Source organism: Sander vitreus, chromosome 17 (genome assembly GCF_031162955.1).
Source record: "Sander vitreus isolate 19-12246 chromosome 17, sanVit1, whole genome shotgun sequence".
NCBI classification, from domain to species: domain Eukaryota; kingdom Metazoa; phylum Chordata; class Actinopteri; order Perciformes; family Percidae; genus Sander; species Sander vitreus.
In genome coordinates this window covers 7,514,107-7,541,712 of record NC_135871.1, presented here as the reverse complement: position 1 = coordinate 7,541,712, position 27,606 = coordinate 7,514,107, and the positions used below count along the sequence as shown (strand labels likewise).

The 27,606-nt window shown below is 42.7% G+C and overlaps 1 protein-coding gene across 1 annotated transcript in view; it reads left to right on the top strand.

The window, feature by feature from the left end:
- inpp5a (inositol polyphosphate-5-phosphatase A) overlaps positions 1-27,606 on the top strand; it is a 177,709-nt gene that overhangs the window by 126,423 nt on the left and 23,680 nt on the right. The window contains exons 9-11 of the mRNA XM_078273244.1: positions 5,268-5,352; positions 23,350-23,445; positions 24,425-24,499. Of these exons, the coding sequence (XP_078129370.1) occupies positions 5,268-5,352; positions 23,350-23,445; positions 24,425-24,499 (256 nt within the window). The remainder of the gene's footprint in view (positions 1-5,267; positions 5,353-23,349; positions 23,446-24,424; positions 24,500-27,606) is intronic.

Here is a 27,606-nt window from a genome sequence, read left to right as displayed (position 1 = left end):
AGGGAATGATCATTTTTGTATCATTATTCTCATTTTCAATGAAAAATAAATTTAAAAAAAATGATTGAAGTGTGATTTCTTTTTTTTTTTTTTTGCGAGGATCTGTACCAAACTAAGATTTTTTTCTTTAGTCTGTAGGATACAATTTGTAGGCCGGGACGTCTCTGCAGCACCACAATACTTTTATTTTAGAATGGTTTGACACATATTTTGCCCCCCCCCAACCCCCCACGATTTGGATACTGCACTAGTTCATATTGTGCAGCCCTAACCACAACATTACATAATAATGCAGGACCCAGTTGATTTTGTACCTTAGTGGTGCAACAAATTAACAAATCGGTGCTCGCTTTTCCGGGCTGGTAATCCAGTCTTGAGTAAAGTCAGTCTGGTATTCAAGTCCAGAAATTGTAGACCTCCATGGATTCAGCAGACACCTCTCAGTGACAGTTAGAGAAAGTTGTCTTGTCTGCTCCTCACATTAGTTCCAAAGGTGTCTTCCACATCTTGAGTTTGTGTTGATAGTGCTGTTGGCTCAAGTTGACTTATTTGTTAACCTCTGTGTGACCGCAGCAACATCCTTGCACCCCCTCAGCACCCTATCTTCCCTGCATGGTGTTCCTTGGTGGGGTGGGCGTTACTGAGGAGCTATGGTGCTAACAGGGGAGACAAGGGAAAGGCTGTCCTGCAGTGTCAAAGGTCCCGTCAGGGGCCATCCCTGGCCTATTCAGAAAGACGTCACCCAGCACATTCTTCACAATGTTAACATTCTCCCAAATTCTCAACATTTACTTACAATGGATGACTGCGCTCAGCACAGCTATTGTGTGCAAAGTCGAATCTGAACGGCCAACTTATGGTAAGTCATCTTGTCAATATAATCATGACATGGCCCCCCGTTGCACCCTCATAATCTCATATAGACTGTCTATTATGGCTCAGTTCAGCTGTCACTCACAGCGTGTAATCTGGCGAGAAGTCAGTGAGGGATTGAAGCTGGTGTGTGGATGAAAGATTTATAAGCAGGCAGGTTTTTTACGTGTTATTGAGTGTTATCTGTGGTATCCGTGTGTGTGGTACAAGAGCATTTCTTGTGCACAGGTGGGTTCCTTTCTTTTTTTGCGTGCTTGTTCACTTCTATGACAGCATGTTTGTGTGGGAGAGAAAAGTCGAATCAGAATGAGCGAATGTGCTGTGGTTGCTTTGTGCTGGTGGTTTAAGGAGCCTGGGAGCAGAGTCAGGGGCCATGTTATAAATTAGCGTCTGACCCCTGTCTTTGTGGCCCCTAGGAAGGCCTGACGAAGGCCCCAGCCCGTACCTCAGTGAGAACGGCCCTTGTGAAGAGCCTCTTTCAGGGGTGTCACTGCGCGATGAATTGGCCCGCAGAAGCATGTTTATAGACTGTGTAAAGGAGTGCGTCTTTGTGGGAGAATGTCACTGACACTGGTACAGTTTGCTTGAATGAACTGTGATGACGAGGCTAATGGGGCCCCCGCCGGAGGGTGAGGGTCAGTGAAGCGGGCCCCCCAAGCTCGGGACCCCCCACCCTCAGGCTCTTTTCACGCCCAGTAGCTGTAGCTAATGTTGCAATTCTTCGTCCCCCATCCCCCGTCCCCCCACAAAGGCCAAGAAAAAAGTCAACTTTCACACCAACGGGTCACCATGAGTGCTTTAGGAAATGATCGTGTAAACAGAGTGTTACCTTCTGACCTGTGGCTGATACCTTGGAGCAGCAGACAAAACAGCCAGGCTGCGGGTATTAGACATGGCTGTTAGCGGGATAAAGCTCCAGGCGACAGAGGAGGGAGTCCTATTAAGGAGATTGTGTTTGTATTATCATCTGATCTGCACATGTACAGATTACTGACTGAAACTAAGTAAACCCCAGTTTGGATTTTATTAGATTTACGTTTGCTTATTTTCTTCACTCACAGCAGCAGATGCGGTTAATTCTCTATTAGCGCAAGGAATACAGGAGTTCCCATGGCTGTAACAATTGCATTGACGCTCGTCTACAGACATTTTACTGCCCTCCGTTCAAGCCAATAGGATAAACTGACCACTAACCCTGTTTGAATAGAGCTGAGTCTCTTAGCACCAGGATGTAAGGGTCATTAATGACATCAGTCCCAGTTAGTGTTAGAGCGTATAAACGTCCGCAAGTGTTTCGCACACACACCTTCCAGTCTGTTTTTGAGTCCCTATCAAGGCACAAATATTTCTCCTGCGCACACAACCCAAGCATCACATCTCAGCGTTTCTATTTGGCCCCACCTCTTTAGTCTGTAACCGTAAGCTTTTTAAGAAACCGCTGCGTCATCAGTCATTTGCTTTGCCAATAATGTTTAACGCTACTGCCGTCAAACAAGAGGCCTTTTAGTATTGCTGGTAGAGCTGAAACGATAGGTCAATAAATCGATAAGTTGAACGGCAAAAGTGACAAAGATTCACTGGTTCCAGATTCTCAAATGTGATGAGTTGCTGCTTTAACATGTACGATTCCATACAACGCGCTTCGCAAGTACAACAACGGCTCGGATCTCTAATTTCATTGATTTTGGGATGTTTTGTTACATTTTTTAGCATTTGAAAAAGAAATTGAAACGTTTCGAAACAGCATCCCAACTGAACGTTGACATATACCAGTCTGTGATTATCCTTCCTTTCATATTAGTCTAAATAATTCATAATTTCTGCTTTTTTAACTCAAGGATTAGATATAATTTCCTATAAATGAGGTTTATTGACCATGAATTCCAAAAATAAAACTAGTAATAAGTTGGTGTTAGCGGTGTTTATACATGGGAGTGAAAAGAAGTGTAAAACGGCAACCCGTTGTTTGGCCCGGGAGGACGACAAGTGCATGGTCCAATGGAAGACAACACAAGGGTTAAAAAAAGAAATCGATGACAGTAACTGAATAAACAAACAAGCAATTTGAAGATGTCAAAGTTTCTTTTTTTAGATTTTATAGACCATACCTTTAATCAATTACTTGAGAAAAGTAATTGTTAGTTTCAGCCCAAATTGCAACTACACTTAAGAAGGATCCATTTTATTCAAATAACGGATATAAATGTTCTTCATTCACTTGCGCATAACTGCAGGAAAGAATGGAGCAGATGGCCATCATATAGATGCAACGGTCAGGTCTTGTAAATTAAGAATTACATCAATCATATTGTGAAACATTTTAGTTTTTATTTTGGGGATAAAATTCTAAATGCTGGCCCCCATCTTTCTTTTGACCCCTCTTGAAAATCCTATCGGATAGAAAGACGATGTAGTTTCTGTTTGATATAATGTGATGTCAAAGTTACATACTCTCTATTTAATGTATTAGCTGCGTTCCCCGCCTTTTTCCTCCAGTCACCTTCGCCTCCCTGCCCATTCCCTCTCTCTGCCTCATAGAGAAGAAGTGGACATGCTTTACGACAGCCGGCCAGAGCCGAGACCCACCACTAAGAAGAGGCTCCTTCTCTCTTTACGGCCCCATAAATATATTGTTATCTGAGCCTGGGAAGTCCATGTTGAGATTTATCCGCACGGTTAGTGGAGATAGCGAGCCAAGCATCCTGAATCATTAATTACACAAGAGGCTGTGCTATGTCCCCCTTAATTTCCTATCTCTGCTCTGTAGAAGAGCCACTTTCAAGTAGGTGATGAGGCTTAGGAGTTAATTATATGTCGCTTAGGTGCATTAAAGCACTGGGATGCTGGCGCTGTGATGAGGATCTGGAGATTTGGAAGTTGTCCATGACAGAGATGATCTAAACTCTATGAATCCTCTGACACTATACTCTCAGGTTTAAAAAAAAAAGCAATGCATACAGTACATTAAGAACATTTGAGACAAGGGACAGTAAAATGTGCCGGATTGAAACTCCGTTGGGAGGCATCAAAAGACACTTTAGTCACACTCTAAGTGAGGCTCTGCGTGGCTGGAGTCTTTCAAGCTGTACAAGTCTGTTTGTGAATCTCGGTCTAAAACCTAGAAGCCCACCAACAAACCTACAGGGTCGGTAGAAAGTTTACCTTTCTCCCAGGCAGCTGCTGCCACCATGTCACCGCTGGGCACAGGACCAACATAGGGAATATCTGCAGGATTCAGCTCTTCGGGGTTGGGGCTGGTTCACTCTCCCTTTGATCAATTTGGTAAAGTGAATTTTCTTTGCCATCAAAGCAGATTATCAAAGGGAATAGTCAAAATGTATTAATTTAATTGTGGTGTCAGCTGAGAACAAACAGTTTGATCTGAAATGTGTTTTACTTGAATCCGTGCGAAAGACCGTCTCTGAGCCGTTTCGGTCTCTCATTTGTTTGTATAGTGCACATAGGAAATTGCAATATCACTAGATTTGCATAATACATGGTGTCCTGAAGGCAAATAGTTGTTTCTTTCCTTATCCAATCGACGGTCAATGGACAGAGGGTGCTGTAAACCCCCTTAAGGCAAATTGTGTGTTGTGATTTGTAATATTGGGCTATATAATTTAAACACTACAACAGTATAGTTTTAATAATGAATCCAGCATTTTTTTTTTTTTTTTTTACAAGGTTACAAGCAGTTTAGACACCTATATTTCCTCCTCACCTATAAACCCTCCAGAGCCCATGCTGCCTGTCCATGGGCAGCCCCCCCTCACTCTGACATCTCTCCAAAAAAGTACAACATAGGAAAATTGTATTTCTGCTTGAGGTATTTCTTCTTCGTCTTCGTCTTCTTCGTCTTCTTCTTCTTCTTCTTCTTCTTCTTCTTCTTCTCATAGGCCTCCTGTTGCTCCTGAACATTTGCATTTCTAATTCCATGTTTCTGTCATTTTCTTCATCTGCCCCCATCCTTACATCCACCCTGTGTGCTCTGTAGTCGATCATGAATGCCGTAAAACTCATGTACCAAAAGATTGTGTCAGATCACAAAAGATGTCAAAAAGCTTTCCCCAAACAAAGTCATTCAGGTCAATATCTTCTAATTGAAGTGTTCAGACCACCAGGTGGTGCTGTGGCCCTCACGAACTAAATACCCTCAGATCAGGGGAATCATCAAATGACAGCTTTGGGGAAAAAAAACGTCTTTGGCAACTAGTGCTGATGTTTGTCAAGAATGTCAGGGTCCTTATTGTTAATTAGAATGTATTTTTTTTATTTTTTATTTGGGATTAAGAGGATTGGTGATTTTCAGTTGCCCGACCTGCCAGCACCCATCGCAGAGGTTATTGTGGTTGTTTAAGAGATTCTCACTGACAAATGGTTTTCATGTGTTTCAGGATCACGGACCAGCGGCATGAGAAGTTGCCATATTTTGTCTTTGGGGACTTTAACTTCAGGTTGGACTCGAAGCAGGTCATTGAGGTGAGTCTTTTTGTATTAAACCAAACAAGTGATGGAAGATTAATTGTATAGATTATCTGTGCGATACGGGGACATTTGTGTTTGCAATAATATACTATATAGATACAGTATGTGGTTAAGCTATCAAACTTGTAGTAATATAAAGTGTGTGTGTGTGTGTGTGTGTGTGTGTGTGTGTGTGTGTTTGTGTGTGTATTGGAGAGAGACTGCAATATAGTAAAAGTGCTTTAGGAGCCCACTGTCTCTCTAGAGTTATGACTCATTAAACGCTTCAGTGTTGCTGGCCCAGCTGTGTTTGCCAACTGAGCCTCCAAGTGCATTGTTATGTTATGGTGCCATTCACTGCTCTTTCTCTCTCCCTTCCTCTCCTGCTCCCTCCCGCCCCTCTTTCTTCCTCCTTCTTCTCCTCCTCCTCCCCTCCTTTTCTTGGTGCAAATGAGGCCGGTGAGAGCCAAGGTAGCACAGTCATTCAGCATTCTCCATGAGGAGATGGCAGGGGGGGGGGGGGTTTAGTGGCATAACAAGTCATAAAGGCCCACCGCAGACAGTGGTGTCCTATGATAACAGAGTGGGAGAGCCACTTGTTGGCCGATCCTCTCCCTCCTCTGCAGCACAATGGCCCCTGGAGTCAGTGGGCCTGTTCAAGGTGTGGGCATTGTTCATTTCAACCAGAGCCCCATTCAGGGCAGAAGGGAAGAGGAGGGAAGGCTTTCTGAATGCAGGTTTTTTTGCTCAAATGACTTAGGAAGGACTTCACTCTGTGTGGCACACAAGAAGAAACCGTTTGTAGTTTAGTCATCCAGCCACTAGGGGAGCAGTAAACCGCCATCAGCTAAGTGGGATCAGCAATCCAGGCAGGCACATTGATTGATGGCCTCAAAGTTTGTGCAGTAGATTTGATTTTTGGTCTGTAACTGGGTCACATTAACCGACTGATCATGTGAACATGCTTCGGAGCTAATAAATCCGAGTACAGAATCCACAACAGCAGATGTGCAAACACTGAGGCTATTCAGACGTCAACTTTTTGCAATTAAATGTCACCTGGGACACATTTAGGTCGCCACAGTGATTTTAAAGCGGTTATAGGCTGTTTTATATCTATATATCAGCATTGCTCTGTTCTATACATTGAAATATACAGTATAAAATGTGACTTGGTTTTAGAAAAAGAAAGAGTTCTCAATGCCAGTACTGGCAGGCAGCACAGATATATTAAGCTGAAAGGAGAGCATCCAATTAAACAAAGTCAGATGAGATGATTTGAAGCTTGTCCGTGTTTCTCCCGTATAGCTAATCTAGATAACTCTGTCCTCATGTTTCCTGTCTTGTCCGTGCTGCTCTGTGGTAGGTAAGCACTCACCCTCTCCATGTCTCTACCACTCTGAGATGCTGTCTGAGTGCAGGAGGGGTCATGAACCCTTTTCCAGGGATGTGTCAGGCTTGCATCGGTGAATGTCCATCTCTGCCCCCTGCTCCCCTCCACGCAGCTCCTTTCTTATGCACCTTGGGCCCCCATTCACATACACATTCACATCCATAGCGAATACACACACACACACACAAACCAATTTGTTAGGCTAAAAGAACCTGATTGATTCACCCCATTTAAAGAGGTGTGACAGCAATGCTGGGGGTCCTTTTCAGACATCCTCTCAGGAAGTTAGAGCTGTGGGCTATGGCATAAAGCACACACACACACACACACACATACACACACAGACATTTTCCCTCCATCTTAATGAGGATTCCTCAAACCTGCCGACCATTTAATGGTTAATGTAACAACAGAAAAGGCTGATGATGTCATCTGTGTGAAAATGCGTTGTTAGAGGGGCATCACTGCTCAGTATAAACCTGTCCTGCGCAGTGGTCAACCTGTCTGATTTAACAGTGACCTTTTGCGTTAGTGGCAGAGAGAGCTGTGATGTCACCAATAAACAAATGGGTTGCAACCTTAGCACAGGACGTAACTCACAGCCGGGAGGCCGTTTTAAGCCCTTTAATGACAATTAATGTCAACAGGACAATTAGTGCACATCCACTGAAGTGCTTAACTGTAGATGGGCTGGTGGTGGATCGATCGTCCATACTTATCCGAAGATTGATTCAGACACAGAGAGGCCGGCTCTCATTCTCACTGTCTGAGAGTCTCATTTTTTCACTTTTTGCTCTATTCTCTCTTCACTTTCAATCGATAGGAAAGGGCCCGAAAAAGCTATGCAGATGAATAGATACTTTTGCTGTGTTAAGTGGACGAAATAATCGCAAATTGAAACTACTTGCCTTTTTGATTTGTTGAACACCAAGGGGCAACCCCTTAAGCACCCATGGGGATCACTAGGCCCCACTTTGAGAGTCACTAGATCAGAAAATACTCCAGTACATTTCTCTACAGCTGCACGCTACACCACTTCTCTTCTTCTCCGTCTCTGGTCCATTGTGGGTGACTAGACTGTGGACAACCACTAGCCACTCCCCTGTCACCCATCCTGCCTTGTGGGTGCGTGGATGGGACAGGGGGTATTTTAGGATGTATCCATGTGTGTACAGAAAAAGGGAGGTTGGTTTGGAAGGGGGTGGGTTTGATATTGTCACAGGGCAAATTCCAGGTGGCAAATTCCTGGCATGCTTGTGCGGCAGGATCAGTAACCAAAGGCCTGAGGCCACCCCCCTCCTGCCCGGTCCGGGCAACCCCATTAATTGTGTCCGACAGAGGGAATTGGTTTCAATTGACCCCCATTCAGCGGCCCTTTGACTGGCAGACAAAAGACACAGCCACGTGGAGACTAATGCTAGGGCTGAGCAGCCTGGAGGTGGTCCAGTCCCCACCAACCTTCTCTCTCCTCTCCCATGGGTGGGATCAGGCTTTGGCTTGATCATGCTTTGCATCGGTGCTGATAAAACAGGAAAGCGCAAAATGAATGGCTTTTGAAGGTTTTGTCTGGCGAATCAAATACTTCACAGCCTGCAATTTCTTTGATTCCTTCATGGAGCACTCATGTTCAAGCCAGTAGTGACCCAACTGACTAAAGATGCATTGCATGCTGTCCCCAGACCTGTTGCAATAAAAGAAACTTGACTGTGGAGTTTTCAAGAGAGAGCCCAAATTAGGGACGGCAAATTATATATGAAGATGGAAGTGGGCAGTGAGCACTACGCGATTGGTGTTGGATGACATCTTAAACGTAAAAAGGTTGATATTATTGATCTCAACCATGCATGTAAATCCATTTCCTTCCATTGAAATGTATGCCTCAATTAAGATAAGTACGTTTCAGCTTATTCTTGCTCTGTCTTTCTCACCCACTTCCATTCTGTCTCTTTCCTGGTCTCCCTTTTAAAGATTTACACCTTTGTTTTTTATGAACATCAATATCATTAAAGACAATTGCCATCCCTGACTTAACTTTGATTTGTGAACAGTAACCCTGTGACTGCTGCTCTGAAGCCTCCAGTATCTGGTTTGTAGCTGCTGCAATAGGAATCCGCATTTAACAATTTTTCATTGCTTTATTAACAGTTAGTAAATGAACATCTTCATTTATTAACATATGTGCTTACATATTATTATTTTTTAAAGGCATTTAATAAGCCTTGTTTCCAGTTCATGTGCCAATGTGAACTTAAACCAGTGTGATGAGGCAGACAGATTTACAGCAGATAGCATTGTTGCAGGTATAAGTGGTCAGAATCACAGTGGGAGTAAGCAGGAGTAGGATAGCGAATCTGTTAAAATGGGTGGTGAATGGTGCGAAATCCTGCAGGATCAGACAGGTGATTTAGAAAATGGTCCCACATAAACACCTGTCCCTGCCAACGTGTATCATGTTTACAGTAACAACAAGGTTACAGTCATAATTCAGTAATCCCTGAGACAATCCTGTTATAGAAACCCATGTTGAGCCATTCAGACCAAAGCTGAGCAGCGTTCAGTCATGGCGCCGGGTCACATAACCCTTGTTGACTCATTCACACTTACAGCAAACACAGCTTTTTCTGGGTTCCATGCTTCAGTCAGTGGATGGTATAAGGTGTACAGTTGTGTGTGTGTGTGTGTGTGTGTGTGTGTGTGTGTGTGTGTGTGTGTGTGTGTGTGTGTGTGTGAAAGAGTGTGTATGTGTGTCCCTCGAGGCGGCCGTTGGCCGTGAATCAGCGGTGTCGATGACAGGCACAGGGCTCCGTGCCTGGACTCCTAGTATATTTAAAATCCCTCCTAATTAAACTTAATAGAATGTAAATTTAATATCTGCAGAGATTGTGTGCTGCTGGCCGGCCTGCTCCAATTTAAGGATTGATAGAGGCCAGCGGGAAGGTTAATTGCTGACTTGATCTACTGTCCCTGTGACATGGTGTGGGGCTGTTTTAATTGGGGCTGATCTGCTGCTACATGGACAGATTTCATTAGGCTAGCTGGCCTCCCACTGACTGGAGAGAGGTTTGGATCAGCGCCCCCTGTCTGCGTCTGCAGGAAGTGCAGAGGGCCGGACCAGGCATCAATCTTCCTCCCTTCCTTTGTCCTGTGTCCTTTCTCTCGCTTGAGCAGCATGAAATTAAAGGTGGGGCCCTAGTCTAGCCCCTCTCCTAATGAATGCTGTAAAATGCTCAGTAATGACAGGCCAGCATGATAGATCAGTCATTTTTCACACCGTGAAGTTACGCAACGCACACGCCCATGACAACTGAGAAAACATATGAAAGATAAATTCTGTCATGAATGCCAACTTTTCTTGATTTGTGTTTATTGCGGCATGAATGTGCGAGGTTTTATACATAAGGGCTCTGGGAGGATTGCTTTGCTATTTTTGGACATTTCTGATCTTCTATTTATAGATGCTAAATTTACATTTCGGAAGAAATATCATTGCCTTGATCCAGTCTGAAAAAAGTACTGAAAAAGAACCAAAGAAAGACTTTAGTGACTATCTATCTCTGAGCACCAGTATTTGTTAATCTAATATGAATACCTTATTTTTTATTTTTATTTCACCTTCCTTTTTACAGGCAAGTCATTAAGAACAGCGTCTTATTTACAATGCCAGCCTGACATGTGACAAAGCCACATAGGGGAAGGGAAGGAGAGAAGGGCTAGGGAATAAAATGCATTAGACATACATACAGTTTAAAAGGACATAAAATGCAATTTAAAATACAACACAGACAGCAGTCAACACGTATAACGAGAAAAGTGCAAGGATGAGATGGCGTTTTTGAAAGCTATAATGGTAATGAGTTTTCCAGTTACATAATACTGTAGGTGTAACAGTTTAACTACAGGAAGGAAACTTAAAATAGGTTGTCTGTGCTGTGTGTTACATACAGTCTGTGTGTTGCCCCTGTAGTTGAAACCAACAGGAGTTCATCACATAGTCGATGGCCATTGTCCTGGCTGCTGAACCTAGTCTGGGTAAATAATTTGCACCAGTAAAGTGTAAACAATTTTCCCTTTTTAGTCCCGGCTTTGACTAGCATGTGTGTATCTGGCCAGCTATAAATCAAAAGGCGGCCAGTGTAATTAAGTGTACACTACATTAGTCAGGCTAATTAATTTTGGGGGCCATCCATCCATTAACCAGCGGGCCAGCACTGATTGGGCCTCTGTTGTGTGGAACCCCTGACGCTAGGGACTGCGACCCTCCTTGGCTGCCCTCAGTTTCCCAGATACACCCATGCATTAACACCCAGAGTCACAGATGTATTACACACACATACACGCACCAGCCCCTCGTGTACTTAATCAGATTTGGACTGAAAAGAGAAGCTTATTACAATACATTTGGCAGGTTTTATATCATAATTCTTCCGGACACTGTTCTTCCTTCTTAATTGATTGTCGAATATGGCGTATTAGCAAGGCTCACGTTACTGAGAGGAGGTTTTATTGCTAGGCCAAGTTGTATTGACAAGTCCTTTTACATGGTTTGTTGCAGCCTACTAAATCAATATACTTTTCTGTGAAAGACAACTCACCTGACAGTCTTGATTGTCCTGGTGCAGTAAACCCCACCCAATGATTTACTACATACCTTACAGGTTCAAACTGACTTATTAACACCTACTATTTGCCCCCCCCCCCCCCCCCCCCGCCTGTTTATGGCCACACGGACAAAACCTGTAATGGAGATGTTTCCTCACAATACAATAAAGGCATATTATCTGGCTAGAAGAGTCCAATCTATCACAATGAGGGCCCATTATATCACAGATAACCCATCTGGATATAGAGGGAGACTATTCCCTCTGGACAACAGCGCCTGTTCTCTCTCTCTCTCTCTTCTCTCTGTTTGCTTTCGATGCTAATGAATACAGCGCTGAAGACACGGAGGAGAAAAAAAAGAGTTCAGCTATGAGGGCGTAACTTGAGCGATGCAGCTTTGATGAGAGCGCTGTCCATATAATTAAAACGCTGGCAAATGAAGAACAAGCAGTGGCTTCTGTTGGTCCTGCTCATTAACAACAGGCCGTTTGAGCCCGGCGCCAGCCATGCTATTGCCATTGTGTACTTGGAGGTCGGGGGTGGGGTGGGGGGGGTGGCGGGCACTGTGACTGGCAGCTGGGAACACCATGCCAACGGTGGAATGGCGTGACAAACTAAGCTAAGGATGAGCGCAGAGCCTGGCACTATCAGGGCCTGGGAGGGCACGTTGCCTGGTAGGCCCCTGGGGTTGGCCCCGGTCAGGGATGTAACCTGAGGTACCCCGCAATCGTTCACCACCGCTGTCCCCTCCAGCTGAAGCCAATGTCTTCACTCCAGACTTGCCGCACTGTCACTCTTTTCTCGCAGAATAGTTTTATAATTGTTACATCAAATAAAGATTTGACAGCTATGCTATTGATGCACATTAAATGCAAAAAGGGAGTTTTCTATCATGCTTTGGTTGTTGTAATTCATTTGTGTCAGGCTCTTTTTTTCTTTTTTCTTTTTGATTATTGGGTAGTGAAGTTTTGCTAAAAGCCAAGTCTGTTATTTGCAAAATACTGCCATTAAAAATTTAAAAGCATTTAGGCACAACTTAGTAGCTCAAAATGCACCTAAATATTATGTTTCCTGTGCTTGTCCCTCACTCTCCCAAACATTCTTTCAACTATTTATCTTCTTCTTTTTTTACTTCTACTTCTTCTACTCTTTAACGTCCTCTCTAGCTATTTCCTCTGTATCCAAAAATGTTTCTTAGCACTCCACAGCACATGTCGGCAAATTAGAGCCACAACTAATAATTATTTTCCTTATCAATTAATCTGCTATTATTTAGAGAGTAGGGGAAATGTCCATCACAGTTTCACAAAGTAAATATCTAGTTTGTTTTCTCCAAAGGACATAAATGCCAAAAACGCAGTTTATTACCATAGTAAACCAGGAAAACCAGCAAATATTCATAATTGAGAAGCTGGAACCAGTACATTTTTGGCCGTTTTGCTTAAAAAAACAAAACAATGAATTGATTGTCAAAGTTATCGCAGATTAAAGCGTAACTCTCGCCAAAATGCAACCTAGGGTCTTTTTGTGAATGTACCCGAGTCAAACTTTAGTTTAAAAGCATATTTAGGATGGAAGCGCCACTTTTAAGATTGACCGTATTCTCGTTTTTCGGTCAAATGGTCTTTTGAATGGGAGTGCTAGGGGCACTTTTATGCTAGCCTCAAAATAGCTATTTTTAAAACACTAAGAAGGCTCGACACAACATGAAACTTTGCTCGAAGTATGACCAGGGGCTCTACACCTTAACAAAAGCATTGAGAACATTGTTTGTGTACCCAGAGTTTACTAAAAAGAAAGGTTTTGAACAACTCACCGTAGCTCTTGTTGTTTCCGGCCGCTACCGCCTCGGCAGTCAAAATGAGTCGATATCCGAATGCGAATGAACGGACTCCATATGAGGCTCCTTTTTCAAATATGAGGTCAATATTGCTTTTCAATAACGACAAAACAAGAAATAATCCGTGCATTTATATGGAACTAAGCTTTAGGAGCTTTCCATCTTTACTCTCCTCCCTGTTATGTTGCATTATTATTATTTTGACTGATAAAATGGCTACGGCCGGAAACAACAAGACCTACGGTGAGTTGTTCAAAACCTTTCTTTTTAGTAAACTCTGGGTACACAAATAATGTTGTCAATGCTTTCGTTAAGGTGTAGAGCCCTTGGTCATACTTCGAGCAAAGTTTCATGTTGTGTCGAGCCTTCTTAGTGTTTTAAAAATAGCTATTTTGAGGCTAGCATAAAAGTGCCCCTAGCACTCCCATTCAAAAGACCATTTGACCGAAAAACGAAAATACGGTAAATCTTAAAAGTGGCGCTTTTAAATATGCTTTTAAGCGAAAGTTTGACTCGGGTACATTGACAAAAAGACCCTAGGTTGCATTTTGGCGAGAGTTACGCTTTAAGTTTCTGTTGATCGACAATTGTTTCAGCTTTACATCAAATCATTTTTAGTTGCCTTTAAAAAGGCCAGGAAAAAGATCTACCACAAAAAAAGACACAAGATGTTTAGCCTCTTTCAAGGAGCTTCATTCTCAAAAAAACCTCCTGTATTGAATCAGTTCTGTAAAGCAGATTAAGTGCACTTAGTTAGAGCCTCTTGGTATGTTACAAACACATGGACACTAAACTAGTAATCTTGTCAGAAGACGCATCCTTAAATGCCCCTGAGCCTTCTATCAGTGTAAGGACACCAGACACTCCATGTACAGTTTATTTAAAAGGATGGAGATAAGTCTCTTTGTGTCTTGCATTTATTAGTATCCACAATGCGGTTGCCAAGATTATGCAAACGATATAAATATTGTAAATCTAATAAGATAATCATTTGATCAGTCTGTAAATTCAAGTGGACTCAATACTCAATCCATGTCTTTTTTTTATTTAATCTACCACACAATGTGATCTCGCTATGAATCATGAATAATCAACTTTAAGTCGGTCTCGGCCTTTCTTTATCTCTTGCTTTATTGATGGTTTGTCCCGTCTTCTGTTGGTCAGAATGGAGCCCTGCCTTTGAAATCACAAGGAGGAACAGCAACCGCTAACAGTGATGCTCTTATTTAGTCCAATAGATGAAATGTGGCATAAACTGTGAAGGATAGGAATCTCTTTGTGCCTCGTACATAGTGTCCAACTTGTATGATGTCAGTCTATTTTTTTCACTAATGCAGTCCTCTGCCTTTGTAGAGCAGAGCACAATAATTGTTGTTTCTCTCTCTCTGAAGGATAAAGCGGTTGCCAAGATAACACATGTTGTCTCTGGGGGCTGTGCACAAACATGCACGCACAACCATCTCCATTGCTATTTCCAGCATTTTAATCATTACCGTTTGCTCTAATGCATATGCAAAGTAGCAGTCTCTGTAAGAACGGCTGCTCATGGCTGAATTCACAGCCTGCTCAACAAGTTGTTCAAACTATTTAAACAGCAATAACTTAACTAAGTGGTTTTCAAACTTTTTTTTACATCAAAGACACCTAAACCAGTGGTGGAATGTAACTAACTCTTTAATACTTTAAGTACATTTTCCATACTTGACCTTTCCATTTTCAATGCAGGACTTTTACTTGTAACAGATTATTTGTATGCTGTGGTACTTTTATTTAAGTAAAGGATCTGAATACTTCTTCCATTACTGCCCTAAACTGACACAAATTAGACCACGGCAACCTCATTTCATAAGATTTCTGATAGGATTTTTGCTTTTGGATGACCCATGACCAAATTAGTCATACATTCTGTCATTGTGGTATTTATAAATGGAATTATAGTGACAATAAACGATTCCCCTTTTTACTGGGGTCCCCCTGGAAACCCCCTCAAGGACCCTACTTTGGGAACCATTGCCTTAATGGTGTATTCATGGTATGTGTTTGCTCGTTCCATTGCAAAATGAACAAGAACAACAAAAGAACAGATGATAAAGTGTTGTGCTATGGTTAAGGAAGCCAGTAGACGTTTTAGGATTATTTAAAGAACTTGACCCACAGGTTTCCCAGTGTGAATCTTTACTGTCAGTAGCAGAGTGATGTCCCAACAGAATGGCGCATTGTAACTCAGCTGTAAACCCAGTGTTGGCACCATGGGCTTTTAAACAACTCTGCCCTCTGACATTAAAAGTCGCTGGGCTCCATTCGTATCCGCACACAAATATCCCATCATATTTAAGAGGGCCCATTAAGGGCCACATTGAGAATTCATGGGCCTTTCTCTCACTCCCCCTTGTGTGATTTATCTGTGAAGGCCATATTGCCGGGCCCTTTTCAGAAGGAGTGGCTCCTGTTTTTGTCTTAGAGGAGGCCCAAAACAATGCATTTCAGGCCCATTTCTCCGACAGGGCCTCCTCTTGCAGGGGGCAGAGAGAGCCGGGGCTGGCCTAACATCTGTTTGTGTCCAGAGCCAGGCGGGACCAGAGCACAGCGTGCCTCGGTGGCCCCCTTCTCCTCTCCCTGGGGGTCTTTGTTCCCGATTTCATGCTATCAGAGCGGCAGCATGTTTTCCTGCGCAGAGCTGTCAGCGGCATAAAAGGCCCTGAGTGGGGTCACATCAAGAGGGATGGGCATGAAAAATTGGTAAAATGTATCACAAAGCCCACCCACTAGATGGTTGCCTAGCGCCTTGTGGTGGGGTGTCAAGACCCCTCCTCCCTCCCCCACCTCCCCTCTGTACCTTCCTCTTTCCCCTTTCCTTGGCTGAATTACACCTCTCTCTCTCTCTCTCTCTCTCTCTCTCTCTCTCTCTCTCTCTCTCTCTCACCCTGGCAGACAAGCACATCATTTAGATGAAATGGTACAAACAAATTAAAGGGTGGTGCTTCAAAAGAATCAATGTTCCTTGTGTGTGAGGAGGGTTTTGTGCCTCGCCAGGGTCTTCTCCTCCCAGTGCCCCCTGGAAGGAAGATGGCTGGTCACTTGCCTGCCTGAAAAAGTCATCAACTGCTTTGGTAGCTCAACTGTTAAGTACAAGGACAAGAAAAAGATAATAATAATAATGTTATAATACTCCAAATGTCCACTAGTGAAATCAGTGTTGGGTGACTGGATCTTAGACTAACTAAGTTGCATATTTGTAGTATGTGTAGTCTCGGTGATAGTGCTAACCAGGCTGCTGCTCTCTTTAAAGGGTACAGAATTAGACTTTCATTAATTGTTAGGTCCTGATCTCTATCGAATACCAGAGTAATGAACTCGACAGACTCTGCATTCCTATTGGACCACCACTAATCACCAATCACTGATTGGGTCTTCAATATTCTGTAATTGACTCAGCAACGACAAATTACCTCAGTGTCTGTTTCCTTGAATTGATTCCCAGCTACAGCTCCGGTGGAATAGGTAAATTAAATGAGAGTGCAATGTTTTCTGGTGCTTAGTAAGTGTTTATACTCTATATCAATAGCTCTTCTGTTGGCCATGTTTAAATGTGCTACAATGATTGCTTCGTGGTTGGATGTGAATTTGGTTCCTCATTAACAGGATAAATGCTCTTTTTAAGTCTGAGCCATCAAAAAGAAAACATGAATGGCCGTAGCATTGCAGCCTCCTCCTTCACATCCCAAAGCCTCCTTTTGGAAACATAACAACTGCAGCTAACAACATTCAGATGAATGCCACATTAAGATGGCTATTGAGCAATTTAAGCATGCATGGCCTTATTGAGAGGTTAAGAGAAGCCGGTACGTTAAACAGTCTTGCAGACATCTGCCGCAGTTGGTTTCAAAGTGCTGACTAAAAGTGGCAGGGGAGGTTTCTCAGATTAAATCTCTCATTAGGTTTTCTTTGTACAGGTGGCAGTAATGTGTCAAGAGCCCGGCCTGAGACAATGTCCTCCTCTTAGTGGGACTAATACGCCTCAGGAGAACCCAGCCTCCTTTTTACTGCCACTACTTTACACAGAGACACAGTCACAATGAAGCATCTGGTGGCCTTTTCCTGTGTAGAAGGCTTTTTCATGGCCATTGTGTCTGCTAGTGTGTATGTGTGAGATAAAAAGAGACAGAGATCAGGAGGCTTAGTACATTTCTGTGGCTTAACTTGTCTTGTTGAACTTACTGTGTATTAGTATGAATCTTTACTTAAAATGTTTGAAAATCATTTCAGAACATTTGCTCCCAGCTCTGACGATGAGTTTGGGTGTGTGTGTGTGTGTGTGTGTGTGTGTGTGAGTTGTGAGAGAGAGAGAGAGAGAGAGAGAGAGCGAGAGCGAGCAAGCAACCCCCCAGTAGTGGGAGGTCGCCAGGGTCAAAGTGATGAATTTTTATAGGCCTGTTCCCTGTGTTTCAGCCCTGTCCCTTTCTCTGCGCGCTGCACTGCCTCTCAAAGACAACCATGCAGGGCAATTTGTCCTGCGGGGCCCTGCAGAATGGGCCAGCAGAGAAGTTAAATACCAGGGGGGAACACACACACACACACACACACACACACACACACACACACTCACTCACACAAAACATACACATACATTCAGTTTCTTTCTCACACACACATACACACCCCTCCGTCCTGTTGTCCTGAATGATTTGTGGCCTGTCCATTATCCATTCCGAGGGGACAAATGCTTTTTGGCCGGTTTGTGAAGGTAAAGCCAGAATGGCAGCCCTCAATGCGTGCCATTGTTTTAGAGAAGTTTCCCAGATGTTATAATGCATGAGATAAATAGGGCACATTATCACTACCTTGCCTCTTACCTCTCCAAGCTCGTTTTTTTTTTTGGCGAGGGCGTGGCAGGTTAGGAGACCTCCTGCGACGTACACACTGTCGTCAAACCTCGGTGTCAGCTCTCACACAGCTCGACAAGTTCATGGGAAGGGGTGAGGGTTTGCGTGCGAGTCGCTCGCTGTTAGGGGTGACACAGGCAAGGTTTACTAGGGTCAATTGTTGACCAGTGGGTCACACACAGGCTAACTTTGCTGGTGATAATATGTCCACTCTCACCTCTCCTCCATGTTGAATCCCCATCCTGCTGTGTGTGTCAATGATGAATCCCCAGTGTTTGGAAGCATTAAATTAGCCAGCCACAGGGAGAGAGGAGTGGATAACTCTGGCTTGTGTCCAGTCAGATCGGGCGGGGAGGGTCACAGCTGATTTACTGGCTCTCCTGTGTAGTAGCTGGCACGAAAGCAGGAGGAAGAATTTGTTGTTGCCTTCTTTGGATGCCCCCTTCTACCCGGCTAGGGCAGATGTCGCAATCATGCATGCGGGATGGCCGTGATGAACGGTGGCGAGTGGAAGAAAAGTGATCGCAGTGCTAAGCAATTCACGATGAACCTGCCAGCCCCGCTGGCACACCTTAACTCAGCTGGCAGCCCCTGCTTTGCGTGGCAGCGAGAAAATAATGGCGCGTTCTGACAATGCCACTGCCCCCACTGACACAAAGGGGAGCCCCTGTCCCCTGCCTCTGGTAATGAAGAATGAATAGTTAGCTCATTGTCCACTCATCCTCTGTCTCCCTCTGCACACAGTCTCACTCTCTCTACCTAATCGAGGTTTAATCACTGAGTTCTAAAGGCACTCAATGGATTATAATATTGGTGGAATGACAGTTTAGTGTGATTCATTGCATGGGATTGGGGTGAGGGAGGGAGGAGCATAAACTCCCAGGAGTTAGGAAGAATTGTGCATCGGCTGGCACCCTGTTACGTCTAACATGTTTGCTACATGTTCACACTTGGCAGATTGTAATTCTGATTATATTAAAAAAAATCCATCCTTTACTAACATTTCAACACTACTGCATCTTCATCAGAGTCTGTATTGACTGAGTCATAAAGCTGATACAAATATGGCCAACCACCATTAGATATTAAGTCACAACAGGACCTCAAAAGTAGATCATGGTTCAAAGGGATGGTGTTGTCAGAGCCAATATCCAAGTATTTTAAACCATATACTTAAATATAAATATACTGTATAGTATACTGAGAAAAAGAGTTGCAAGTACACAAATAAATCTTTAAAGGATCCTACTAACAAGTATTGTGTATGTATCTGAAGCCTGATATATCTTATTTGTCTGAGCCATAGAGCTCCATTGTTGTCCAAAAACATCAGTGAGCCACAGTGTTGGACTGGCTGACATGTTCCTTCATTACCATGAACACACAATGTAGTTTATTTGGACTCAATCCCAGATTCAACGTCCTGCTGCTGTAAATACTCACTAGAGGACCAAATGTATATTAATCTGCAGCTTAAAATAGTCCCTAGCAAATGCACTATATACTCCTGTTTCAGCAATGTTTGCTAAAAGCTAGAGTGCCCAGCTGTTTTATGAAATCTTTATAAATAAAAGTTTTTATATGTGACCTGTTTTTAAGGTTAACATCTCAAGTAGATTGGTACATCTTATTAGGCTTGGGGCTCAGTGCCACAGAGGGTAGGACAGTACTGAGAGACAGACTAACACATTGCTGGATTTGTTTTCTTCCTGGGATTGTCGACAATGATAAAATTATTATCATTATAGAATAACACCAGCCTCAACCTCCAGTGTTTCCCTCCTTTTCCTTTTTGATTTTTTTTTTGGGCGTTTCTAGGCCTTTATTGACAGGACAGCTGAAGAGAGAGTGGGGAATGACATGTAGCAAAGGGTCGCAGGTCGGAGTCGAACCCCGGGCCCGTTGCGTCAAGGAGTAAACCTCTATATATGGGCTCAACCAACTGAGCTATCCGGGCGCCTGGTTTTTCCCTCCTTTTCATCTCTTAACCAGCTTTGCATTGGCCCCAGAAACAAGAATGTTAAAAAGAATCAACAGAGAAGGTTTTCATTGTTTTTAATATATTAAGTAGTGTAATTAAATGTTCTTTTTCTGTGGGTTCTTCCCATTAGTCTGTTTCCTTTCTAAATGTTGACATGTAACCCCCCCGTGTGTGAAATACATTGTCAGGAAAGCCATGGGGTTGTGTTTGGGCTTCTTGGTGTTTAAGTTGGGCACAGTGGATCGCCTCCATCTGTTGGCAGGACCAGAGACAGAAGGCTTGAATGTGTGTGTGTCTTTGGTCTTTGAAGTGGGACAGATTGCTTTAACCTCTCTTCTAAGGAGACCAGCTGGAATAGAGAGCTCCTTTAAACAGCCGCTTCCTCCTTCGACAGTCATGAGATTATCCTCCATTGATGCACAAAGGCAGCGCCTTCCTCGGCAACCTCTCATCCCAGCCCCCCGGCCTCTGGCCCTCTACAAACACTCAGTGTTGACCTGTGACCCATAATGCAGAGATGTTATGCCAAGTCACTTTGCAGGATCCGTTAAATAGCCCAGAGGAGTGAAGACGTCCTTACTGTCCCCTGGACTACAGCTGCTTTTCCTGACAGCTGTCTATTAGTATTTTCCCATCGCCTGGTTTACCCTTTCCCTCCCTCACAGTAATTGTCATGTATTAAATAAGGAGCCAGTTGCAGCCAAATGAATTATGATAATATCATTTAGTGTGGTCAGTGAGTGTACGTCCATGTGTAATGTGCTTAGGAGGCAGGAGCTTTGAAGGGAAAGATCTGTTCAGAGATTCTGCACAAGCACCTGGGCTCTGCTGGCAGTAGGAGGGATACATCACTGCATTCATATGGTCCTAAGTGACAGCATGGGATTCTCATTTGCCCCATCTTGGTGTTTGGTGGGCAGATCTTATGACAGAGGCACCGGGATGAGCAAGGACTGTGGTTCGGAGGGGGTGTGTGTGTGTGTGTGTGTGTGTGTGTGTGTGTGTGTGTGTGTGTGTGTGTGTGTGTGTGTGTGTGTGTGTGTGTGTGTGCGCGTGCGTGCGTGTGCTGGATGAGGGGGATGTTTGTCACGGACGGACAACACTAGGGAAGCTGTGATCAATCGGGTGCAATCGGCCACCACCAACTGCACTGACACACTGATTGGTCAGTCGATGAGCTTATGAATGGATCAATCAGACACACGTCAGCATCCAACGCCATGCTACAGTCCAGCCCAGGATGGTATAACATAGGGTTTAGTTTGTTAAAAATATAGATGAAAATAGCTTTAATCCTGTTAAGTTAGACACAGCACATCCTAAATAAAAGTGTCTTCAGCCACTTCTTTGTCGCTCTTGCAATGGGCCAAAAATCTGCCTTTGGAATCATTAGTTTCCCTGAAGCTAAATAGTTTAATTCACCTTGGAATCCAGTATGTAATTGTTCTTGAGAAAAGACACTTTTGCCCACAAGAAAAGGCAGCATTAGCTAATTGTTCTTTTTTTTTTTTTTTAATTGAGTCTTCCTTGTAGTGACACTCTTGGCACAAGTTATAGGCTGTCATGAATACAAGACCTGTGGTTTCAATTATTTCCATCCCACTCATTTCCAGGTAGAAACCTAAATGTATAGTATTCTATCTGTTCATATCCAATCGCATGTACTTACTTATGCGTGCAGGTGTACCACTGCCAAATGTAGAGGACATATTCATGTTCAGTGATGACCGTGTTTTGATCTAAGCTTGCGTACCAGATTATCCAAATCATTTCATCACGTAAATAGAGGGGCTATTTTTGTCCTTGTGATATTGATGCTTATTGTGCCAGTAAGCAGCGTGAGCGTCTGGCCTCAGAATTAGCTGTGAAGTGTCCAGGGATTTCTGCTTGACTGACTTTTGGATTTGCAAAGCGAAACAGAAGGTGGCTCGCTTGGAAGAATTACAAGACCCAGATACTTGTAATAAAAATGTTTTAATATATCTATATATCTATCTATATATATATATATATATATATATATATATATATATATATATCTATATATATATATATATATATATATATATATATATATATATATATATATATATCTATATATAGATATATATATATATATATATATATATATATATATATATCTATATATAGATATATATTTCAAACTCTCAGCCTTCAACACACTGTCTATAAAGGCTGTAGTTTTTGTCACCAAAAAATGTGTTAAACAGAATGTATACCACATTATGCAGTTGGCTCTAATCAGAGATGCCAAAAAAAAAAATGACTTTCCGTGGTTGTCTTTGCTAGTTGTGGCTACAATGACTTTTTGACAGGGAAAGTATCTCTTGCCCTTCTCACTAGCTCCTTCTTTGGCCTATTCATTGCACAAAGCTGCTTAAGCGCACTTAAGCGCATTAGCATTTGGCTGCCAGGGGACCATATTGACCCTGCATTTGGATGGCCTAAATGAGTGAAAGATGGAGCGGTTTGTTAGGGCTTTAGAAAGTTGCTTTTGGGAAGGAGGGGGGGTGAGCATGAAGGAATGGGGTTGAGGCAGTGGTGGGGGGTGGAGGTGGGAGGGTGCAACTGCAGAGAGTTGTTCCACTTTCTCTCAGGGCATGGTGTTTGTTCTAATCTGGTGTGCCGTTTCTTCCTGGCCGAAGCAGGACTGATTTGTGACATTTCAGTCTAAAGGGCTTTTTTCTGCTCGCTATATTGGCTTGACCCGATTATCTAATCTGTGCTTTGAATTTCAATCAGGTCATCCGGTCTCTGCCGTGTGGTATGGGAACCTCTGGCTGAGGGATTACCTCATTCAACTGTCTTCAAACACAGATGGTCGAATGTTTAACTAATTGTTAAAAGAGTCCACAAAGGGGAATTTAACCATGCACACAGTCCATGGGGTCAGTACATAGACCCAGATAAGGAGAAAGGGACAGTGAGGTGGTAGTTTGTGAGACGGTTCTTTAAAAGTCATTCAAATGCGGCGCAGTGTAGTGTATGGTGTTTGGGTACCAAGGACTGTAGTAATGGTTTGCTCTCAGAGCATGAGAAACTACTGTACAAATTCTGAGTGCATGTGTGTGATGGTGTGTGGGTGGCTACACTTTTAATAAGTATATGAACATCTGGGTAACAGAGTAAAATAAATATAAATTCACAAGTGGTTTTCATTTGAGCAACTTTGTTTTTCCATGTGAACCCACAACCAGCTTGTATACCTAATAGGATTCGACCTTTACATTCTTTTCCTTCTTCTTTGTCTCTTTGGGATCACTCACTCTCTTCCTCTCTCTCCCCCCCCCCCCAGAGTCTCTGCTCCACTGCCACCCTGCAGACAGTCAGAGCCGCCGACACCAATGAAGTCGACAAGCTAATATTCCGAGAAAGTGACAACGACCGAAAGGTAAGCTATACTGCCTGCCACAATACTGACTTGTCAAAATGTCATTAAATGAAACATATATTTAAGTAATAGTGTCATTCTAACACCTTTTTGTCAAATTTATTATTTATTATATTATATATATTATAATTTGTCATGAGGTCTAGTCACACCAGAAAATTCACCTGTGTGAAATAAGCAGGGCTAGATGTTTGGTGACATAGGGACTACACACATGACTAGTTGGTTTAACACCTCCCAGAGCTTCTCTCTATTTTCTCCATACTCAGTCGTCATTTTATCATAATATAATAATTTCATACAATAAAGGGTTGTTATAGAGGGGGAAATAAAACTCTTCGATCTAGCTAGTAAGCTCGTTTGCTCAATCGCTAACTGGACAATAATTCACACAGTATATTCAAGAAAGATATATAAGATAAGACTCCTGTCTTACAACTGTCTAAAAATCATGTCTTTTTCGTGAAGCAGCTTATTCTCATATTTAACAGAGGAGTGCTAAATAAAAACGAACACAGCTACAAAAGCTTCCTCTTGGTCAACGGTGGGAATTCGTGTGTCAAAAAGTTGAACTTGACGTGAAATATTTGCATTGGCGATTCCATTGAAATGGATTGATTTGGTTGCAAAATCCCTCCGTTTTAAACACTGGCGTGAGCAGGCCTTCATTATAGGAATATGATGATGCAGCTACACTGCATGGTGAAAAGGGAAAGTTGCACTAAATAAAAAAATAAACCTTCAAATACTAATTATTTTCTAGTTCTATATTTGTCATAATACCTCAGCCTGAGTTATTGCAGGTTGTGTCACCATGCGGTGTAAAGGGGTGTGATGCCTCGGCGAGACACGTCGAGAATGAACTGTGCGGTCTGCCACTGCAGCACACTGCTGTTCATTAGTGCTCTAATTACAAAGTGCAGTTCACATTAGTATTGATATTAATCAGAGCACCGTTTCTCTCTTGCCACTGATTCAGGTTGTTCTTCAACTTGAAAAGAAGCTTTTTAATTATGTCAACCAGGACGTTTTCCGGGAAAACAATGGGACCTCAGTAAGTCACCCCTTTGCTTCCTAACCCTTTATATATCCATCTGCTCTCTTTATTTCTCCACTTCCAGTTGTTTATTACAAATGTAATTCACTTTATCAACTGTATGGACATACTTTTTCCACTTTTATAGTACAACAGCTGCCGTTTACTACATTTCAAATTGATTATCTGTGAATGGAACAGAGCACAACATGAAGTTTAACTGCAGCTACAGAATTTGATTTGAGGGCTTTCCACATTTGGATAGTATGTACAGAAAGGGTAGTGTAAAAGTAAATATGTTCTTGTGCAACCAAGCCATTGCTGCAGCTGCTGACCTGAGTCATGCAGATGCTTTAATTGATGCCCTCACATCCCTTCGACACACAACACACACTCTCGTTGTCTCTACTGCGGGGCCAAGTGAAATAACTTTTAAATGAGATGAGAGTGTGGAGGAGGTGAGTGTTAAATGTCTGCAGAAGACAAACACCCGGTACACACTTCCACTTTTATACGGCTGTATATTACATTAGGTAGTTCAAAGTTGGACCTTGTTAAAAACCACATGAAGGACACACACACACACATACACACACACACACACACACACACACACACACACACACACACACACTCTGAAGCCACTGTCTGGTCACACTGGAAGCATAGAGTGTATTTATGTTGTTGGCCACATAATGTATAAACATAATAAAAGTTAAATGTGTGAACTTTAATTGGAATTGTGTCATGATGATATCTTGTTATCGTTTCACAACACTTTGATTCCAAGGAAATTGTATAATATAGCATATAGCAACATTTATTATTGAGGTTTGTTAAATTGTGTTATATTTTGGTTGTTTATATTTTATATGACTCTTTTTATATGATTCTTTTTATAGCATGCATTTAGCGATTTATGAAAATGATATGTTGTATACTGTTGATATGTACTTTTTTTAATCTGTTTTTTTTGTATCTGTAACGGCCTAAACCTAATTGATTGACAGATGGTTCAAGATGCTCTCTTTCAGCATTGCTCTGCTTTATGCTTGTGTACTGAATGTAGCCCCTGTAGTCATGTGTTCTGTATGAGCTTCAGCGCTGCACTGAAGTTACACAATGCTTACCCCAAAGTCAGCATGACTCTGTGGGTTTAGTAACGCTTGGACACACAATTTCAGTTGTGTGAACAATCTGTTTGACCTACCGATTAGAAACCAGGTTATTTTTGAGGGGGAGAAATAATCTTTAAACATATCATATTGTGTGATCATTTTTCTGAATTAATTCATTTAAACAGGCCCCTAGTGATAAGTAGTTCACCAAAACAGCAGGAAGGGACATTATTCAGCTCTCAGACTCAGATGCTGGCAGATATTGACCTTACACATTGTACCAGTGGACAGGGCAGAATCGTTGAATCTGATCAGCAGAAATGTGTAGGAAGTGTGTAACAGTAGCTGTAGGAGGGTGAGGACCCATCTTCCCCCCCCCCCAACCCGACATCCTCCTCCTCACCAAGCCTGACAAGATGGATGACATAATGGGGACATCAGAGATAATCTGATGGTCATGGTCTAGTTAAACACACCATGTTATGATCCTTATAAAACAAACTACCTTTCCAAAAGGATAAATGTCCCTCCTCACACTCCTTCACTGGGGAAGGAAGGGAAAGGAAAAAAAAAAAAAAAAAATCCATTGCATCCTTCATCAAGTACAAGACTTGTACCAGCTTGACAGAAATTTAATTCGAGGCAGCTCTTGAAAATAATTATTGTATTTTGAGAGGAGTAATCATTGGCCGGGACATGATTGAATGTGTCCATGCCTATTGACTTTTGCTATGATTAATAGGTTTGTTTAGTCGATATTCCCATCGAAATTGTATAATTAATTATCCCCGGTGCTGTCACGGCGGGACGATGGAGAGCCCTGATGAGTATTTGGGAAGATTACATTTTCCAGGCGCTCGTGGCGTCAAGGGGCACCGCAGGGCCTTGCTCCGGTGGAGAGATGGGAGGAGCATTGTGTGTGTGTGTGTGTGTGTGTGTGTGTGTGTGTGTGTGTGTGCGTGCGCGTATTGTGCACGTTTGTGCCGTGCATCGGCAGATCTGCACAATTTCTTTCTCTCCTGGAGCACACGCCCGCTGGGCTGTCCCCCTCCTCCGTCCACATTGATTTTGTTTCAGTATCTCTTTATTGTAACTTTATCAGTGTGGTGTCGGCAGATGGGGGACCGGGAGAGGAGGGTGCGTTTGTGTACTAGCTGTAGTAAGTGATGAACCTTTCTGTCTGGCCGGCCTCTCTTTGTCATGCTGGCAGCGTACTCCTCAGCATTACTCAAAAGCCCGGAGACGTTTTCAACATGAGAGGACATAAAAGAATAAAGAACAAATGCCGCTCCAGCTTAAAGTTTTTTTTCATTTTTTACCTGTCAAAGCTCTTAAGTGGTAATACAGAAGCCACGCTGAATGAAATCTGACCTTATAGGATTTATATAAACTGATCCCGTGTTGGGTCCCTGGTTGTCTCTTTGTTTAGCTGGCTTTTATTTGGAATGGTTCAGGAAAGTATTGACTGCTTACTGAGCCTTATCAGAATAGATACATGCATACATGTGCTGCAGGTATTATTTAAGGTTATATGGCTGTTCAGCTTGAGTTTTGCATAGTTCTTCCAACAATGCTTCTCAGTGGTAGAAAAAGGTCAAAGTGTGCCCTTATTGTGGAAGTAGGTGTCCATTTTCCGAATTGTTTTTTTTACATTTTGTCTAATTTCCTTCCTCTCTACATAATATAATGAACATGGAAATGAGAGTCCAGCAGTGCACTGTAGTGTTTTGTTTGGGTTAGTCCCGCTCATCACCAATCAGCTAACCCCCGTCCCCCCCGTCCCCCCGCCAGTGACAGTTTATCGTTTTTCCACACAAAGTAATGAAGATCCCATAAAAAGAAGGAAAAATATGACCTCTGCAATGAAAGCCAAGTGTGAGGTGTAAAAATCAAATTAAATGACCTTTCACCTCAACATTTATTGATGGGTTTTAATGGCAGCAGGTGTTGTCACAGGGGATATTTGACATCGCGTAAATCAAAGCACAATTACAGGTGGTGGACAAG